This window comes from Notechis scutatus, chromosome Z (assembly GCF_049901735.1).
Source record: "Notechis scutatus isolate UNSWTSFEM ecotype Mainland chromosome Z, rNotScu1.2, whole genome shotgun sequence".
NCBI lineage: Eukaryota > Metazoa > Chordata > Lepidosauria > Squamata > Elapidae > Notechis > Notechis scutatus.
Window position 1 is genome coordinate 136,338,126 of NC_142025.1, and position 19,609 is coordinate 136,357,734.

At 44.6% G+C, this 19,609-nt stretch overlaps 1 protein-coding gene across 4 annotated transcripts in view; it reads left to right on the forward strand.

The window, feature by feature from the left end:
- Window positions 1-19,609, forward strand: part of PPP1R12C (protein phosphatase 1 regulatory subunit 12C) — a 47,840-nt gene that overhangs the window by 13,285 nt on the left and 14,946 nt on the right. For all 4 annotated transcript variants that reach the window (XM_087948355.1, XM_087948356.1, XM_087948357.1 and 1 more), the window contains exons 2-10: window positions 1,491-1,621; window positions 2,232-2,350; window positions 3,494-3,653; window positions 4,664-4,808; window positions 6,889-6,963; window positions 10,735-10,820; window positions 12,822-12,964; window positions 13,040-13,134; window positions 17,018-17,206. In XM_087948355.1, coding sequence (XP_087804481.1) covers window positions 1,491-1,621; window positions 2,232-2,350; window positions 3,494-3,653; window positions 4,664-4,808; window positions 6,889-6,963; window positions 10,735-10,820; window positions 12,822-12,964; window positions 13,040-13,134; window positions 17,018-17,206 — 1,143 coding nt within the window. The remainder of the gene's footprint in view (window positions 1-1,490; window positions 1,622-2,231; window positions 2,351-3,493; window positions 3,654-4,663; window positions 4,809-6,888; window positions 6,964-10,734; window positions 10,821-12,821; window positions 12,965-13,039; window positions 13,135-17,017; window positions 17,207-19,609) is intronic.

Genomic DNA, 19,609 nt, shown 5'->3' on the forward strand with positions numbered 1-19,609 from the left:
TTTCCAACACTATATAAATGGGTTGAGAAGTTTGGTAGCTTGAAGAATTCTGCCCTAGCTCTTTATGACTAGAAGTCAGATCAAGAGGGTGTGCAGTGAGCCTTTGGAAAGGGAAAAGCATCTCCACATGTCCATATCAACTTTTGCGTAGACTTCATACCTGAGATAAACCCTCTAATTGCATGTGTGCGTGATCTCTTTTTTTAAAAAAAAAAATCTTATAATTGTAGGATCGCAATAGTTGTAGTGGCATCTTCCCTTCCCCTGCAAGTACAAGCTGTGCTTCAGTAATACAGATGTTCCCAATCTGATATTTTTCAATGCCCTTCAGGCTTTCCCTAGGAATAAGGGAGGTTGTAATCTAATTTATATGAGGGTCCACTTCAGTCTCCAGGTCTCCTCACCTGAAACATTACAAATAGTCCTTGACTTACTAGGTATTGTTTGCTTAGCGATGGTTGAATTAGCAGTGGTTTGAATTAACGAAAGGATGCTTTCCGCTCAAGGAGTGAAAGGGGGGATTTTTAGCTCCTGAGCCAAGAGACACTCGTGTGGGTCCTGAGCCGAACTTCCCATGATCTTCCCTAGCTTCTCCACACACACACACACACACACACACACACACACACACCAAAAATTCTCCTTTCTTGGAACTTGATCCATTTAACAACTTACAAGATCACTTAATCACAACCAGGAAGGCCAAGACTACGGTGACTGGACAAAACAGTGACGTGGCAACTCATGTAATGATTGCTTTACTCAACCACCCAGATTCTGATCCCAATTGTCATATATCAAGGACTACCTATATTGGTTCAAGTTTTGGTTTCTGGTCTATTCGTTGAATTTAGGGCAGGGATCTCTCTCCTTTGGGCATTCTGGCTTGGTTTATTAGGGGGTTGTTCAGAAATCTCGGGAGCACCACAGAGTTTCCATTGTTTGGCTAGGTTACCTTCCCAAGGTTCCTTCCCAATAACCTGCGTATTTCATTCCCATCTTAGAAGCCTGTGCACTTTTTTCCTCAAAACATTCTGCGCCCGAGATTTGTGGCCTATTGTGTAGTTGAGCCCTATCCACAATCCTCTTACTGCTTGAAAACCTTGTTTATTTCCTGGTCAAATGTGCTCGCCCACTCCCCAGTTGGGATAACATTTTCCGTCGCCAGCTGCACTCAGAGCGAGACAAATATTACAAAATTGCCAGGGACTTTGGTTTCTCAGTCCTACTCTGTGGTGTAAAATCTATTACACGTTTACAGTGTTCTGTTTCCCTGTTTAAGGGTTGCCATTTTAGCCATCGTCCACCCTGCATGGCCCAAATGCTGCAGCGCTACTATGGGGTACGTGTTTACGGCACTGGGGAAGGAAGGGAGGGTGATGAATTTGGTGAGGGGAGCTTTTCTCTTAAAGGAGGTGAAGACTTTTGTATTAAATAAGACAAAAGGTGGGGTTGGATTTGCTTGATAAGGAAGCTTCTGATTCTTCCAGGCCTGCATTGACGAAAACATAGAGGTGGTTGAATTTCTGGTGGAAAATGGAGCTGATGTAAACCAGGCAGACAATGAAGGTTGGACTCCGCTGCACGTTGCTGCCTCCTGTGGCTACAATGAGATTGCACAGTGAGTTTGGGTTGGGCGAGGGTTTGTGCATTTTTTGCCTAAAGTTCCTAGAACCACAGATCTCTCAGCCAGCCTTACAATTCCTTCTCGGTACAAGTGACTGCAGTGTGTCGTTTCTCACTGTCCCCTTAGTCACTGAGCTTCTCCAGGCAGCGGTCCTAGTATTTATGTTGGATTCCTAGCTGGAGAAACTCAAGAGAGATGGGCGGGAGCCTGCTAATCATAGTTTCACACATTTCACACTCCATGAAAAATACTGGACGCATTTGGAGGATTGTAACTTTTAGGCAATCCTGTTTGAAGAGAAAGAGTCCTGGCTGCGTTTGGTGTGGGAGCTTGCAAGGAAACTTGTAAAGTTTGGCTGTATCAGTGATAAGGGAGGGGGAGTTTCGTCTGAGAAGATGAGTCAGCACGTAGGTCTTAAAGTCCACAGTCTCTGAACTTTGTACTTGATACCCAAGCAGACTAGGTTATCCGGATTAAGCTTTGCAGGAAGCCGGTTAACGACAACCGTCTCAGATGGCCCTTTCTGCTGGGTTGTAGAGATGATAGGCCTGGTGTGGGGGCTGGGTGGCCCATGGATCTGACTGGGCTTAACTGTCTGGCCCAGATACCTCTTGGACCACGGTGCCAACATTGCTGCGGTGAATAGCGATGGAGACGTGCCGCTGGACATTGCTGAGGCTGACAGCATGGAGGCCTTGCTGCGAACAGAAGTCGAGAAACGAGGTAAGGCACAAGCAGCCGTAGCAAATGCAGCTCGGCTCCCTCTGATGGCCTATTAGGTGGTTCTCTAGCTCAGGGGTGTCCAACCTTGGCAACTTTAAGACTTGTGGACTTCAACTCCCAGAATTCCTCAGCCAGCAAAGCTGGCTGAGGAATTCTGGGAGTTGAAGTCTACAAGTCTTAAAGTTGCCAAGGTTGGACACCCCTCCTCTAGCTAATTGGCTATGGAAAGATGGCCACTGTTTGACATTTTCACCATTTAAAAACAAAACAAAACTCTGTAGGCAGTCCTCAACTTATGACCACAATAGAGCCCAAAATTTCTGTTGCTAAGTGAGACATTTGTTATGTTAAGCGAGTTTTGCCCCATTTACAACTTTTCTTGCCACAGCTGTTAAAGTGATTCATTGCAGGTGTTATGTTAAGGTTAAATGAATCTGGCTACCCCATTGACTTTGATTGTCAGAAGATCACAAAAGTTGACCCTGGGACACTGAAACCATCACAAATATGAGCCAATTTTGAAGCATCTGAATTTAATTCTAATGACCAAGGAGATGCAACAATGGTCGTAAGTGTGAAAAACTGTCAAAAGTCACTTTTTCAGGACTATTATAACTTTGAACGGTCGATAAATGAACTGTTGTAAGTAGTGGGCTACCCATAGTGGCTTTGTAAAAATCAATATAACAGATTATGTAATATACACATCCATATAGTATATATATATATAGAGAGAGAACAGAAATAGGCTTAATTAAGGTCTGGTGAATCTTCAGAGCTGCATTGTTGTTGCTGCTGATTTTAATTTCCTAAAAATTATCAGAATGAATTCTTTATGTGTGGATTGCAACATCCGTTTTGCATTTGAATCCCAAAAAATACGAAGAATTTAGTTGAACATGTGTATAATAAAACTGGAGCTACATCACAAAATACATGCTGGTCCTATGATGTGATTCCAACTCTTTTTCTGAGAGGGAAAGAAAAGTTCCAAAGATTCGATTGCTAGGATTTCATTATTATTTTTTAAATAAAGGAAGTATATGTGTGTGTTATCTGCATTATAATGTGGGACTTCCATTCAGAATTTTTCAGCTGTAGGTTCTCTGTGCTTCACGTGACCCCCCTTTCCTTTGCTTTCAGGGATAGACGTAGAGGTGGCCAAGCGAGAGGAAGAAGAGATGATGCTTCGTGATGCTCGCCATTGGCTGAATGCTGGAAAAATATCTGATGAGCCTCACCCCAAAACTGGGGCCACTGCCCTCCATGTGGCAGCTGCTAAAGGCTACGTCGAGGTCATGAGGTGAGAGCCTCCCATTTCCTGAGCGTTTTCTTGTCTGGGGTTAACCTCACCATAACCGGTATGGATTGTTAATTGCACCAGTCATTGGACCGCCTAGCCTTCTCCCCACACCCCGCCTTGAGCAGGGTTGGGGGCAGGCCAGTTTGCCGACCCCATCAAAACTTTGCCACACGTCCTCCAAGCACAGGCAGGGCGTATGGAAAAAGGAAAGCCAAAGAGATGTCAGTCCCCACCCAGCCACCTACCTCTCAGCTTCTTCAAGGAAAATCAAGGGATCTTGGTTCTCAGCTGTTTTTCTTTAACCTGGGATTCTGACGAGCTCTGTGGCTCATGAGGTTAGAAAAGTGGACTGACTATCGGCAGCCTCACGTTCGAGACCTGTTACTGCCGCGGGTCTGGGTGAGCTCCCGTCACACACTTTAGCTCCTTAGCTCCTGATCCAGCGGTTCCAAAGTGGGCAACCACAAGTAGATAAACGGGTACCACTTCAGTAGGCAACTTTGCAGGGACACGAAAGGAGTCCCCAACTGGGCATTTCCCAGGCAACAGTGAGGTCACCGGGAAATCGTTTCACCACGAAAGCACTTTGGTTTCCAACACGGAAGTATTAGTACTTGGGATTCATCTTTTCAAAAGAAAGAAGAAAGGTGAGGGAAAGAAGTTGCAATAAATCACACTTCTCACTTTACTCTTTTTTTGTCAGGGAACCACCTGGGTTCTTAACTCTCACCCCTACCTGGCTTTTTCTTTACTAACCACACTTCTTGTTCAAAAAATCCTAACCCAGCTCAAAATTGTGGATGTTTCTCCTCAGGAATCTGTCCCTAACAATTGTGGGTAAATTGGAAACCTGAATTCTGATCTCCTTTGGTTCTTTTATTTCTAGAATCCTCTCTGTCCAGGTTGGCTCTACTGTGCCCCATTTGTTCTGCCACAAGCCAGCTCTGTTCTCCCAGAGGGACAAGAAGCCCCTAGTTACCCTCACCCTGCCTTGCCTTGCTCTGTTGCAGGCTGCTCTTGCAAGCTGGCTACGACACCAATGTGCAGGACAAAGATGGCTGGGCGCCCCTACATGCAGCAGCTCACTGGGGAGTGGAGGAGGCCTGCCGGCTTTTGGCCGAGCACTTCTGTGATATGGAGGCCCTCAACAATGTGGTAAGAGAAGCTGGTTGAGGGGCAGGTAGTGGGTTATGGAAAAATTGCATCTCCCTTTGTAGAGAAACTCATGACCACAACAGAAGAATAGGAAGCTCACTTTCATGGCAGATGCTTGTTCAGGTGGAGGCCAGACAGTCTCTGTCTGGAATGTTTTTATTTCTGCATGGAGCAGGGTATTAGATTTAATGGACTCCATGTGGCCATCAAACTCTTTTCTACCTGAGACCAGGGAGCAAAACGTATTGCCAGCTGGAATAGAGAGCCATGTAGGGTTAGACAGTTCTGTGTCTTGGTATAAGGCAAATTCCCCTTCTCAAAATTATCTGTGTCGTTAGGGAAGACATTGGTAGCGTGAGGGGAAAATAGATGGCCACTCTGCTTGTTTCAACATCATGCTGTATTTCACAAGACTTAGCAAGCCTTACAAAATACTGTAAAAGTTTAAAAGGGGGAGGAGGGGGAGGGGTTGTGTATTATTAATATTAGAAGCCACCTGGAGTCATCGTATATGAGTTGGGCAACCATTTAAACTCGATAAATAAATAAAATAAAAATATTACCATCTATTAAAAAAAGATTAATCCATTAACTATTACATCAATGTGAACTGGAGTACAACAGAAGCAGCTGTTTTAATGGTTCTGGTAGGTATAGTACATCATGTGTTCATCGCAGAAGAGGCATTTCTCCTGAGAGAGTTGAGAGGAGACTGTCCCCACCTGAATGTTGCTTGTTACTTGTTGATTATATATCAGAGTTATTAAGATATATTCAGTGGAACCACTTGCCTCCAGAAGTTGTGAATGCTCCAAAACTGGAGGTTTTAAAGAAGAGGTGGGACCTTATTTTTCTGAAATGGTAGAGGGTCTCCTGCTAAGCAGGGGGTTGGACTAGAAGACCTCCAAGGTCCCTTCCAACTCTGTTATTCTGTTAATTATGAGACAATAGAATTCCTGCCTCATGGAGGGGTGGTTTTTTTAGGCTTCTCGTAGGCCAGTTGCATCAGTAAGCATGAAGTGTCTTCTCACAAAGCCTCTGCAAACCTCCCACACTCTTGGCAGCAGGGTGGTGGCTGGGGGAAGAATATTGTCACCATCCCTCTTCTCTTCCCTGTTTCGTTTTGTTTTAAATATAGTCCTTCCAATAGGACCGACGGAGGGAATCAATCACTGCCAGTTATAGGGCCTCTGGACAGCAAATGTGCTTTGGATCCACGGCCCCTCCCTGGCCGGCCTCCTTTTGGCCTCTTCTAAAGGAAAAGGGTGACCTCATCATGCCTGATTGATCAACTGAAAGTTGCGCAGAATAGAAAATATCGAAAAGATCAGGGCGATGTGGGATGGAAAAAATCTGAAATTGATCACTGGAGTCTCGCATACATGCTCTCCTCTGGCAGAAATCCATTACAACCAACTGCGCTGGATTGAAGTAGAGTAGCAATGGAGTCTGGCAAAGGAGAATATCCTAGAAAGGCCACAAATTTACCTTCTCTCTCTTGCTCATGCTTTCTCTTTTTCATCCTGTTTTTTTTTTTTTTTAACCTCCAGGCTTCAGGCTGCAACCTGGACTCCATCCCCCAAAAAAAAAAAAAAAAGGCCAGACCATCCCTTTGGGGAGTTTTTTTCTGTTTAGGGAAGAGTTGAACGATCAAAACAAGTGCTGTTATAAAGGCATTCATTTCATCCCTTATAAATCCCTAACCCTCACCCCAAATTTCACTCTTACACACACACACACACACACACCACCTAAACGGATGTGTCTTTCCACTAAAAGCCTCAACGGCTGGAAGCTAGCAAGCAGGCAGGAGCGCTCCGAAAATCAGACCAGTCTTTGGGGTCGCTTTCTTCATATCGTTTTGTCTTTTTATCTCTCCTTGGTTTCAGTCAGTGTATATTTCTGTTAACACATTCAAAGGGGGAGGCGGAGAAGGAGCAGATGTTTGGAGGCATTTGCAGTTGGGCAATCCGTTTTGTATTTTTCTACCTTCTTTTGCTGGCCGGTAGAGTTTTGAGGCAATTGTGCTTGCCAAGGGCTCCTGCTTCCCCCTGATTTTCTTTCTTTTCTCCCCCCACAGGGCCAGCGTCCCTGCGATCTTGCAGATGAAGATACTTTGGCACTGCTGGAAGAGCTGCAGCATAAACAAGACGATGTGAGTGATGGGTTGTTGAAAGGTTTTCTTCTTCTTCAATTCCATTTATGTTGTGGAATCAGAAGGGCATTGTGATAGACTTCTGTATTTATGCAGAAAGTTTCTTAACATCCGAAGCTCGTGCTTAAGTCACTTTCTGTGTGGGATTCTTCAAGGTTTGGAAGACTTTTTAGGCTAGGATTGGGGGCTGAGTTGAGAAGATTCTCCCTGTGGGATGATCCCATGCCTTTCCCTTGGGTTTTTCTTACAGTTGCCGACCAGAATTCATTTGCGTGAACAACAACAAAATAATGGAAACCGTTTCCATTTCAAATAAAATATAAACAACACAAGATCCTAACTAGGTCATTGAGGCAGTTCACAGGGCATGTCTGCTTTTACAGACAGTATAATAAAATTTAGCCAGGAACGAAATTGATGAAAAGACAAAACCACTGGGAGAATTCTTCTACCAGTGTGGATCAGAGAGGCTGTTCTTCAATTCCAGCGTTTAATTCTAGATTCATGAAGCCCCAAAACTTTAGGGGGGGATGAAGCCCCACCGCTATTGATCCATTGACAGAGGAAGGATGTAACCAGGGAGTATTGCCCAGCTTGTACCAGTTGCATCCCTACCTGTACTGGGAGAAACTGGTAAAGATAAATTACACTCTTTTTACACATCTAGTCTACTACATTGTGATTTGCACAAGACTGCCTTTGAAGACCACTTGGAAACTGCCCTTTGCTGGCAGGTAAGAGCTGCCATAGTCATGTAACATTGGTGCTGTGTTGGCTTCTAATAGCTTGACAACTTGGCTGATAGGACCATCTTTTCCAACCAGAATTGATCCCACCTGGTATGTGTGTAATCTGCTAGTAATCCCATACTTCTGTACAAATGAGGAGACAGCTGGGGTTTTTTTTTTAAGTGATGTCATTCCCTTCCAGAAGTTATATTAGCTCTCATCCTAATAATATTCCAAAAATGTGTTAAAACAGCTTTTCTAGATAGCATTTGGAGAGAAGCTGGAATGGCTTCATCCAGTCTTTCCTAAACTTGACAACTTTAAGATGGATGGACTTCAGCTCCCAGAATTCTCCTTCCAGCCATGCTTGGTCTATGTTTTATTTGATTGCTCCAGCTTCTGTTGTGTTGCATTTGTGTTCTTGGGAGTGGGGGTGGGTGGGTTGTATCTTTTATGCTTATTGTTAACTGCCAGGAGTCCCTATGGATTCAGGGGCTATAATAGTTGCAAAACAGATAAATACATTTTTGGATCAGAACTGTAACCTTTTCACTGATAAGTCCCTCATTGGTAGAATTCAGTTTTGAAGGGCTATCTATTTATTCCACATTGTTTTAGCTAACTTTCTTTACAGTAATTCATTTCAGATTTCTTGCACAGTTATATTCTTGCTGATACAATTTATCCTAATAATGATAATCCAATTGTAGGGATTCCTTGAGATGTAATTCTTATGTTTTTATGTAAGCTTCCTTCAGAAGGCCTTTGGCTCTGAAAAAATACATAAGATATGATAAACTCTTGAGAGGGATGGAAGAGATCAAGTCTGGCCTGGCTAGTAGGTCAAGTTTATACCAAAATTGTCTGATTAGAATAAATTCTTTTTTGTGGTGTCCTGTGATTGTAAAACAGTTTCAGTTGTTGCCTTGCCTGATGAATTTTAAGCTCTAATGTAAAGTTTGTGTATTTGGCCTGTACATTGATACACCAGAATTGCCTTAACCTACTACAGCTGATTTTTTAAATCATGCTTTAGTTAAATTTGACAGCCATCATATATTGCTGAGAGTTTAATCTTATTTTTTAAAAGTCAGCTGTGCCAATGTGTACTTTGTCTTAAATATACCATAATCCATTACTAAGAAATGCTAATTTGCTGTGTGTGTGTGTATGTGTGTGTGTATTGCACAGATCAGGCAACCAGGAAGCCTGCATTTGCTTTATGTAAGAGTTTTGGCTTTTAGTGGATGTGGGTGAACTTTTTTTTTTTTTAGCATTCCAGTGCATTTATTTTTTAATTGATGCATAAAAGATACACCTCCCAAACTCTGTTTCTTCCATTGCTTTTTTGCATGGCCCTCAAGAAATGGCAAGAGCTGGAAGGCTAAAGAAATACTGATGACCCCCCAGGGCAAAAGGTCAAAGAGGGAGGCCAGCATGCCTGTCAACCTAATTTGAGTTTTGCCAGCCTAAAGGTTGTTGCATTTCTGAAGCTGCAGGGTGGGCCTCCCAGAAGCAGCTGATCTGGAGAAGCCGATCAACCTCCCTCTTCATCTGTTTCAGGCAAAAGCTTGACTGGTATAGGGTGGGCTGGGGGGTGGGAGGAGAAGGGAAGAAAGAGAGAGACAGAGAGACAGAGAGACAAAAGGGCTGGTTCCCAAGGGAAAGCAAGCAGGATGGGCCTCCCTCCTGCCTGTCAGCTTTCTGCCCTTTCCAGCTGTGGATTGGAACCAGATCAGCCTCAAGGTCCTTTGCGAAGCTGAAAGGCGCTTTCTTTTTGCATTCTTTCTTTTTTGTAATTCAACTTGGAAGTTTTCCTATGAGAACCAGTTGAAGGAGCAGCCTGTCCCAATAAAAGGCAGGAGAGGGGGGAATCCAGAGTTCAAGGTCCTGGCCTACCTTCTGAAGGCATTTGCAGGATTTTTAGTTGCAAAAAAAAAAAAGAAGAAGAAGTGCGTTTGCAGGGGAGAAAGAGCGTGATTAGAGAGACCGATGGAATGGGGGGAGGGGAGTTCCCCTCTTTCCTTTTCCTCCTTCCCCACCCATAGGAATCGTGGGCTGAAGATAAAGGGCTGACTCAGGACCTTCTCATGGCATTGAGTGCTGCAAGTCGAAGCCTCCGTTCTTTCAAGGGGATGAACCAGATTGATATTCCTCCAGGGGCCTCCATCTTATTAAAAAACGGCAACAGCACTTAGATAAATACTCCGCCGTGCTGTATTCTCAGTACTCTCTGAGTGGTTTACAGAGTCAGCATGTTGCGATCTGGATCCTCATTTTTATTGACCTCGGAACAATGGAAGGCTGAGCCCACCACCTTAGGCAGTCAGGATTGAACTCCTGGCAGTGGGCAGAATTAGTCTGCCATATTGCATTCTAACCACTGTGCCACCATGGCTCACTAAAAAAGCAGGATTTTTTTTTAAAAAAAATAAGATAGCGAAGATATCTAATATTCCTTCTTCCTCTTTTCCTCACAACAACCCAGGGGTGGGTGGGGGGTGGGGAAGCAGGCGTTGGGCTGAAAGAGTTGCAGGATCATACATTACAACACCAAAGCACAAGGGCCTTGCTGGCTATTGTCCAACACATCTGGAAGAGGATACTAGTTAAGGAAGAGGTGGTTAGTTGATATCTGGCAAATCTTTCCAGATGTTTACTCGTGGGATTTCCCTTCTGTTTCCCAGTATCGTAGTGCAGAGGGAAAACAGCTGTCTTTTGCCCTGCACTGAAATACTTTAAATGCTACTAATGGACCTATCTTTTTGAAGAGATGAGTACTTCTCTAAACTTAGCAGTCACAGTTTCAGTTTGATTCCCATGAGCTTTTTGGTTTGAATCACAACCATTTGCTCCTACTGTCCTTGATCTTGACCAGTCCTTTGAAGATAGCACTAGCTGATGCAGATTTATTTGCCCCTCTGGTATTTCGTATACAGAGGAGCAGATTTTTGTCACATCCCACCAGACAAAATCAATAAAGACAGCACTGTTAAGTGGAATAAAAGTTTTCATTTTTGATCTCTCCCCTTTTATCATTCAGTTGCGCAGCAAAAAGGAAGCCCATCGGCAGGCTGTGATTGACACCAGCTTGGAACAGGCCCCCTCGTACACAAGCAAGCATCGAAGGTCAGCACTAGATTATTATTAGATACTGTACTGTTATGGAAAATACCAAGTTTTCACTTCCACAACTCCCTAGCCTCAGCCTTTGCTTTCAGACACTTGTAATTTAAAGTTTTAATCTAGGTTTTTTTTAGCCCTGGAATCTAGATGTGTGAAATCCACGCCACCACACTTCCAGCATATCTTAAGTGGCAAAACAACTTTGGAGGGGAAAATCTTTTATTTGATGTACAGCAAGTTTGACAAGCCTTTGCTGCAGAAATGTTTATGGTTCAACATTGCAGCTGTCAGATTGGTCTTTTTGTTTGTGGTTGTATGTTGAGCCTGTGCAAATTACAAGTGCCTGTTGTCAGGAGAGAAAATCTCCTAGCAAGAACTGTTCGTTGTCATACTTGGAGTAGGACTTAGTGGGGCACTTAGTTGGGTCATCATGGCGGCAATTTTTGGATTTGTAAGCAGATTGTTGGCCTGTTTATGAATTTTCTCATATGGCTTCTGCTGTAGAAAACATTGTAGAGTATAAGGCGGTATTTCTCAACCTTGTCAGCTTTAAGTTGTATGGACTTCAACTCCCAGAACTCTCCAGACAGCAATGTTGGGAGTTGACGTTTACCACAGCTTATAGTTGCCGAAGTTGAAAAACATTGGTATAATGCAGGGGTGTCAAACTGGTGGCCCATGGGCCGGATGCGTCACGCACAGGCCACACCCACCCTAGCTCCATGAAGGGGGGAAAACATTGTGAAACATCACGTGACGGCAGTGTGAAGCTGCGAGTTTGACACCCTTGGTTTAAGACATGTAAGTCCTTCCTCACCATCAGAGTTGGAATGATGTTATCGTTCTTGTACTTTCACACATGTAGCACTGAGCCCACATGAGTACAACGCTTGATTATTGACAGGGATTGAGACTTAGATTTTCATTTGCCAAGCCATGTGGCCGTAAAGCACAATGTCTCACATGACTTAGTGATGGAAACTCCAACATTTCTGGTTGCTGTCTTTAAGTGAATTGCCATGGGTTGTAAACCAAGGACATCATGTGGTCGCCATTTACAACCTCCTGCTGGCTTCCCCACTGACTTCGCTTGTAGAAAGCTTCCAGGGTTGCAACTAGTGATCACTTGACTATGGAATGCTACAGTGTTGAAATTGCGAGCTGGGCTTGGAGCACCTGGGTTACATAACCGCAGAAATGCTGTGAAGTGCTGTGCCCAAAGGGCCAGTCACAGCCATCAGTCACTCCATCATGAGTGAACAGTCACTGAATGAATGAGTGGTTGTTAAATAAGGACCATCTGTATGTTCTTGGATCTAGACTGGTTGGACGCTTCTTAAATAGCAATAGCACTTCACAGTGCTAAATACCGCTTCACAGTGCTTTTACAGCCCTCTCTAAGCAGTTTACAGACTCAGCATATTGTCCCGAACAATCCAGATACTCATTTTACCCACCTCAAAAGGATGAAAGTCTGAGTCAACCTTGAGCCGGGTGAGATTCGAACTGCCAAATTGCAGTCAGTCAGCAAAAATAGCCTGCAGTACTGCATTTTAATCACTATGTCTGTGACTCTTTTTAAATGATCTGAAATCCATGTTAGAAAATAAAAAGGTATATTATCTCAAAGACAGCGATTCCTATCATACCAATTGGAGTTGGGCAGCTAATATATTTAAACAAATAAATAAGTAATTAACCTTTCCCTAAGGTAGCCAATAAATTATTCTAAGTCATTGTAGTAAGAAGATGCCAGCCAACAAATAGGAAGCGATAGAGTGTTACCTGCTTCATCAAGAAATAACTTGAATCAAATGATAACTATGAAAAAGGAAGAGATAGAACCAGGGGTTGCCTAGGTGGGTTGGAGTTACCACCTTACCGTGTTCTTTAGTTTGGGTTGAGTACACGCATAACTGATTTTGTGACCTATATCTGGCAGGGTAAACGAGTGAGATCTTTCCAGCTTCTTCTCCTGTCCATCTGTCCCTTTGGTTCTCCTAGGAGCTCCGTGTGTCGCATGAGCAGCAAAGAAAAAATCTCTGTCCAAGACCAGTCAAAGGAGAGGAAGACCCTCGGCACCATAGCTGTTGGCGAAGAGGAGACCAGTTCAGCTTCGGAAGGGGATGAAACACCGGAGTCCAATGGTGAGTGGAGGGATGCAGCGGCCAGGGCCCAAGTCCTGACAGGGCTGATGGCTAATTGCGCCTCTTCTCTTGCAGAAGTGAAGGCTGTTCCCCCAGCAGACAGCAGTGCAGTGAACGGAGTATCTGTGACTCCCATTAGGCCTTTGTCCCCATGTCCTGTTGGGCCAAAGGTAAGGCAAGGCATTGTGGTGGCGAAGGAAGTCAGGTGTTCTTGAACTTCCTCTCTCCACTGTCTCAGTTTCCTTCTACAGTTGTGGGTCCAGATAGGATCATTACTGGTACTGTGATGTGGTTGAAATCCAACTCCTGCGCCCACACTGTAAACAGTTTTACTAGAGGGTGACAAACACTTCAGGGGCTCTAGTCACTTTATGTTCTCAGCTTGTTCACGCCACTTAATATGGGACTGCAGGTGCTGGTGTCAAAGGAGTATCCCTATGCCCTGAGCACAGGCTGCATATACCACAGAACAGTACTGGACTGTGCCATTTGTACAGTACAAGTCCAGGTATTCCTCACTTAACAATTGTAATTGAGTCTGCAGTCTCAGTCGTAAGTCATGACAGTCATAAAGCAGGTTATCACGTGATCATACCTGATTTTATTATCTTTTTCTTGGTGGTCATAAAGAAAACACGGTTGTAGAGCAAACACGTCATTAAGCAACTCATTGTTCTCTGTTTTTTGCTGGAAAATGGAAGCAAACACCAGTTTCCAGCAAAAATGTCATCAATGAAGGACATGTGGCTCTGCAAATGGCCATAAATATGGGCTAGTGGCCGGGCATCCAAAATTGAGTCATGTGACCATGGGCATCAGAACTTTGAATCTGGGCTTTAAGACCCTTTTTCAGGGTCCTACATAACTTTGAATGGTAGCTAAGCAACCGGTAGTAAGTTGAGGACTACCTGTAGGGGAATTTCATTGGTAACATTTCTGCCCCAAAAAAACTTTCCTCAAGTAGATAACTAGCACAGCTGACCGACGCTAGCAAGGGCCTAAATATTGTGCCTCAGCTATATTTGATGAATCATACAAGTTTCAGATACTCAGCAAAGTTTTCTGCAAAGTTTTTCTTTGCAGCAGCAGGAGCCCCTGAACTCTTTAATTTCACAGAAGAAGTAGTAGATAGAGACTTTAGTCCTGCACTCAGTGTGGCCCGCCTCTAAATAAAATAATAATCATCTTCCCCTTAGAAATGTCGCCTTCTCTTCCAGCCCTCCATCAGCTCTCCATGGTTGCTTGCTCTTTTGCACAAAGCATGTGATGAATTCATCTCAGTGCACCTTTTTTTTTTTTAAAAGCATGCCTTCATCTTGCATGCTCGATTAACCCTTTATTGCTTGCATCGAACTTCTGCCCTGCTTTGGGATTGCTGCCACAAGCGAGTCTAGGGACTACATTTGCAAAGAGGCCTTTCTCGGTTGGACTCCTCTGCATGTCTTCCCCCTTCTGTTGCATGTCAACTCTTATCTGCGCTGTATAAAATACCCTGAACATTTCTGTTTTCTTTTCCCTGTTCTGACATTTGTTTCCTGCGTCTTCCATCCATTGTGAAATGTGCCTCCTCCTCCTCCTCCTCCTCCTCCTCGCTTTCTCATCCCACCTGCTCACTCCAGCCACAGTTCGCCTTCATGTTGCCTCTGCTGCCTATCCCAAGCCCTTTGGTACCTTCCACGTGGGGACAATGCTTGCGTAAAACAGGAACCGTTCTGGTGCCCCAGAAGGGACAAATGACAAATGCTGTGAGTGCCCTGCAAAAATGAACGAAGAGGGGAGCCCAGAGTAGGGCTTAAAAAACAGCAACAACCTCTTAATCTGCGACAGAGCTGTTGGTGGCTGAGTCAGCCTTTAACTGCCAGTGGAGTGGAGAAAGGCTTCTCCGCAGGAACCCCTGCCGGCTGTTCTCTTGGCTGTTCATCCCTTTGGTGTGCATGAGATTAAAGGAAAATCCTGACTCTGTACTTGCCTCTGTGGGAATATTCTGCAAGCATCTCCTGGCTAGTGTGTGAAACAGGATGCGGGGCTGCGGATAATGCTGCAGTTCCCTCTCTGTGCACTGTGGGGTGCTGTGCTTTTGTTTTATCTGTGCCTCTCAGGATGTTACTAGCGTTTGGGAAGAAAAAGCGATTTAGCAGCCTAAAGATGCCCAAGGGAGGAAATGAAGAGGGCCGCTAAGATTATAAACTATTGGGGTCAAGAGATACTTCAGTAGGGAGGTTGGCCCTTGAGCTACAACAACCATCAGCTTGAGTTCCAAAGTCCAAAGCAGTTAGGCCTTTCCCTGGCAGATAGATGGAAAGGAGAGGAAAAAAGTGTGTTACAAATTACACAACTGGGGAGAGGGAAGGACAAAGAGGGAAGCACATTGGTCCCACCTTCTACTCTCCGTTGGCACGATTGTGGGTCTTCTCCGGCATTACTTCTAAAGGGGAATGTAACTCTTGATAGGGGTGGGCGGGAAGATTGCCTGCTCTGTTGAAAAGTTATCCGGATACAGTGAATTTTAGAGCAGGGCCTGTGTGAAGCAGACAAGGGAATCGCGTCAATCAAAGTGGAGTTCTTCCAGAATGGAGGGCCTGAGAAATGCAGCAGACGTGATTTCTCTGAAACGTCACACTTCTGAAAGTGTGGCGATGCGGTAAGGCAGTTTTCCAGGACCGTCTGTTTCCTCTGCCCTGATAGCATTTTGAAATTCTGTGCTTGTTGTAGCTCTTTTCGATGCGAGCATTAGCTCTTCCATTTTGGAATTTGCATTGGCAAGGACTTCGTGATGGGATGAGAGGAACAGGTAGCCTTGTCTTGCAAAGATTCTGGGCTGTCAGAGCTACAAGAGGTCTTCTAGAAAGACTTTGGGGCAGGCTTGGGGGTCTCAATGGTCCCTCATGCTATGTTTGTATTAATGTAAACTGCATAGTGTGCAGCCCTGCTTAAGAAATTGCTTGCTGATGATCCCAGGACTGCTTGCTTCTAAATTGCATAATAGGCAGCTACATATACAATAGAGTAATTCCTCCATTGTTTCGCCCTTTATTTGTTTATTTATACAAACAATATTTTTACAGTGCCCAGCGGAACCTGAAGCACTTTACAGAGCAATAAAAATGTCAAAACCCAGATCTTATCCAACCAACTAAGCACCCAAAACTTGCCTGTACTCACGCATTCTGCCAAATATAAAGGGTTTTAAGGCCTTTCTGAAGGTTGGTAGATTGGCGGTATTCTTCATCTCAAGAGGCAGGTGTTTCTAATCTATGGAAGAATATCTTTTAAGAGAGAGGTTTTCAGGAATTGCTGCTTTGAGAAGACTGCAGTTCTGGCTCCTTTCAACTGAGGTATAGTTCACCCTGAAATCCTACCTTTGTGTTCAGGCATGCTCTGGAACATCTTGAGGATATGCCAAGTACCGGTAGCTTATTCCTCAGTAATCTCTGAAAGCTTTCAGATGATAAAAAGGGGTCTTCGGATAAGGGCAGCCTTGGGTGGCTTTGACCCTTTCCTACACCACCTGCTTTGGAGAAATGAATCAGAGCCCCTAGCTAGCTGACTGTGGAAGTACTACCCTTCTTGCCTTGAAACCCAATCAGTTCTGTTTCTTCTCAGGTTGGCACTCACAGTCTCCTCAAGAGAGAGGAAAATGAAGTTTCCACTTTATTATCAAGTTAAGAGTCTGGTGTATCTATTGCAAACCAGAATTTTGGGGTGGTTTCTTCTCTTAAGGCAGGGTCTCCAAACATGGCAACTTTTGAGACTTCTGGACTTCAACTCCCAGAATTCCCTAACCAGCATGGCTGGTTGGGGAATTCTGGGAGCTGAAGTCCCCAGGTCTTAAAGTTATCAAGTTTGGAGGGCCCCTATCTTAAGGAGCCCTCAGTTATTCAGGTCTTGAATTCCTTGGTCTAGCCCAACCTGGGTACCCATCTTGCTCCTTCCAGTTCCATTCTTTGAAGTGAAAATTCCCTTCGTCCATCCTGACTACCTTTCCTTCCTTTTCTCTCCGCTTCCCCTGTTTGTCCCCTTCTGCTCTACCCCTCTTCTGTCCCTCCCCACCAGTTCTCTGGAGGCCCTAGCCGCACCACGGAGCCAGGGAGTTTGCCAGCTCCAGCCACATGGAGACAGAGCCTGCGCAAAACAAGCAGCTTCGGTGTATTGCAGGATGCCAAGTTGGATGAAGGGGTCCCCAAGGGGGGCAGCGGCATCAAGCGCTCAGCATCCAGTCCCCGGCTTGATAAAGAAGAAAAGGTGAGTTGGTCAGAGACAAAGCTGATTGAGAGGCAGGTCAGGCATGGCCAGCCTCGCCATGATGTTAAACTATTAACATTTTTCCCAAGTGGTTGATTCTGAGAGTTGGCGCTAGCCATGTGTTTTTGGAAACACCTTTGTAACACTTGGCCTCCCATGCACCTCTAAGCTAGCCCGCTGCACTCAGGTGTAGTGGAGGGTGGCGTCAAGAAATAGGAAAGCCTTGGATTGCTCTACCTTCATACAAGGAACAGGAGAAGGATGCCAACTGTTCTGATCTCCAGACAGCGCAACTGGCCCTCGTTCCATAAGGAATTTAAACAGTAGCCTTTTTTTGTCTATTTGAATCCAGTCAGGGGAAGATCCTTCAGTTCGTGGGAAAGAGTGGGGAAAAGCTTCAGGCTTATATTTGACAGTTTTGGTATCTGTTTCATTTCCCTTCTTTCTCATCAGTTGTCCAAATAATGACCTTTTTTTAAAAAAAAAAAGTGCAGAGAAGAGCAACTAGGACAGTGAAAGGCTTGAAGACTAAAACATATGAAGAACGGCTGCAGGATGTGGGTTTGGCTGGTCTAGAGAAAAGAAGGGCTAGGGGTGACATAATAGCATTATTACAGTATTTGAGGGGCTGCCACAAAGCAGAGGGGGTCAACTTATTTTCCAAAGCACAAGAAGGCAGGACAAGAAACCATGGATGGAAACTAATCAAGGAGAGAAGCAAACTGGAATTAAGGGGAAACTTCCTAACAATGAGAACAGTTAACCAGTGGAACAGCTTGCCTCCAGAAGGGGTAAGTGCTTCATCACTTGAGGTTTTTAAGAAGAGACTGGACAGCCACTTGTCTCAAATTGTATAGGGCAGTGGTGGCTAACCTTTTTGGGCTCCTGTGCCAAAAATTTGCACAAAAATTATCGCGTGCCACCACTCAGAAGGCTATGCGTGTGTGATTCCCCCACCCCCTGCCCCCTTACCTGCACTGCCTGCCTCCCAGCTGATTTTCGGCCCATTAGAGGCCTTTTTCGGCCTCCCAGAGGGTCAAGGGAAGCCTCCGCAGCCTTTGTAGGCCGAAAAATGGGCCTGTTTTGTCACTTCCGGTATTTCCGGAAATATAGGAAGTGACGAAACGGGCCTTTTTTTCGGCCTACAAAGGCTGCAGATGCTTCTCTTGAGCCTCTGGGAGGCCGAAAAAGGTCTCAAATGGGCCAAAAATCAGCTGGGAGGCACGTGCATATGCAGTGAGGTAAGTTTGCCTGGGGCTCGCGTGCCCTCACAAATGGCTCTGCGTGCCACCCGTGGCATGAGTTCAATAGGCTCACCATCATGGGTATAGGGTGTAGCCTGCTAGAGCAGAAGACCTGCTAGCTAGAAGACCTTCAAGGTCCCTTCCAGCTCTATTCTGATTGGTTGATCTCCTTATAGCAATAGCACTTAGACTTATACACCGCTTCATAGTGCTTTACAGCACTGTCTAAATCAGGGGTGTCAAATTGGCAGATGTATCACATGCAGGGCACACCACCCCAGCTCCATGAAGGCAAAAAACCGTTATACGTCACATGACTTCAACATGATGCAGCACGTTTGACACCCATGGTCTAAATGGTTTACAGAGTCAGGAACTTGCCCCCAAGGCTGGAAGTCTGAGTGAAGTTTGATTTACAATTTAAAAAGGAGGCAAGTTCAAAGGAAACCCATAAATAGGTCAAAACGAGCCCACAGTACCAGATGAAAAGCTGAACGAGCTGTAGATTTTATCTCATAATTCTAGGCAATATCAGCTGATACTTAAAGAATAATTCATAACCGAGGTATCTCTGAAGAAAAAAAACATGCAGAGTAAGGCATTAGCAAATGATCTCAAATTTCAGACGAGATGTAGACTGCTGGAGATCCTAGGTTGAATGGTATGCAAGCCAGCCATTTTGAAATGATATTTGTTGGTCATGTAATAGAAACACCAGGTACTTCCTGGTTTGTCATCTTCCATCAGATTCCATCAGAATCATCTTCTGGCATTTATTATTGAAAACCCATGAAAAGTAATTGGAAAAATGTTGCGATCCCTCAGGAGGAGGAAGAGGAGGACAACTTGGTCCTCCAGGGTAGAGCACTTTCATATCTAATGAAGAGAAAGTACAGGTGGTCCTCGACTTAGGATCACAGTTGAGCCCAAAATTTCTGTTGCTAAGTGAAACATATGCCATTTTAGACCTTTCTTGCCACTCTTGTTAATACAGTTGTTACGTGCATCTAGCTTCCCCACTGACTTTGCTTGTCAGAAGGTTGCAAAAGGGGATCATGTGATCCTGGGGACACTGCAACCGTCATTAATATGAGTCAGTTGCCAAGGGTTTCAATTCTGATCATGTGACCATGGGGATGTTGCAATGGTCGTAAGTGAG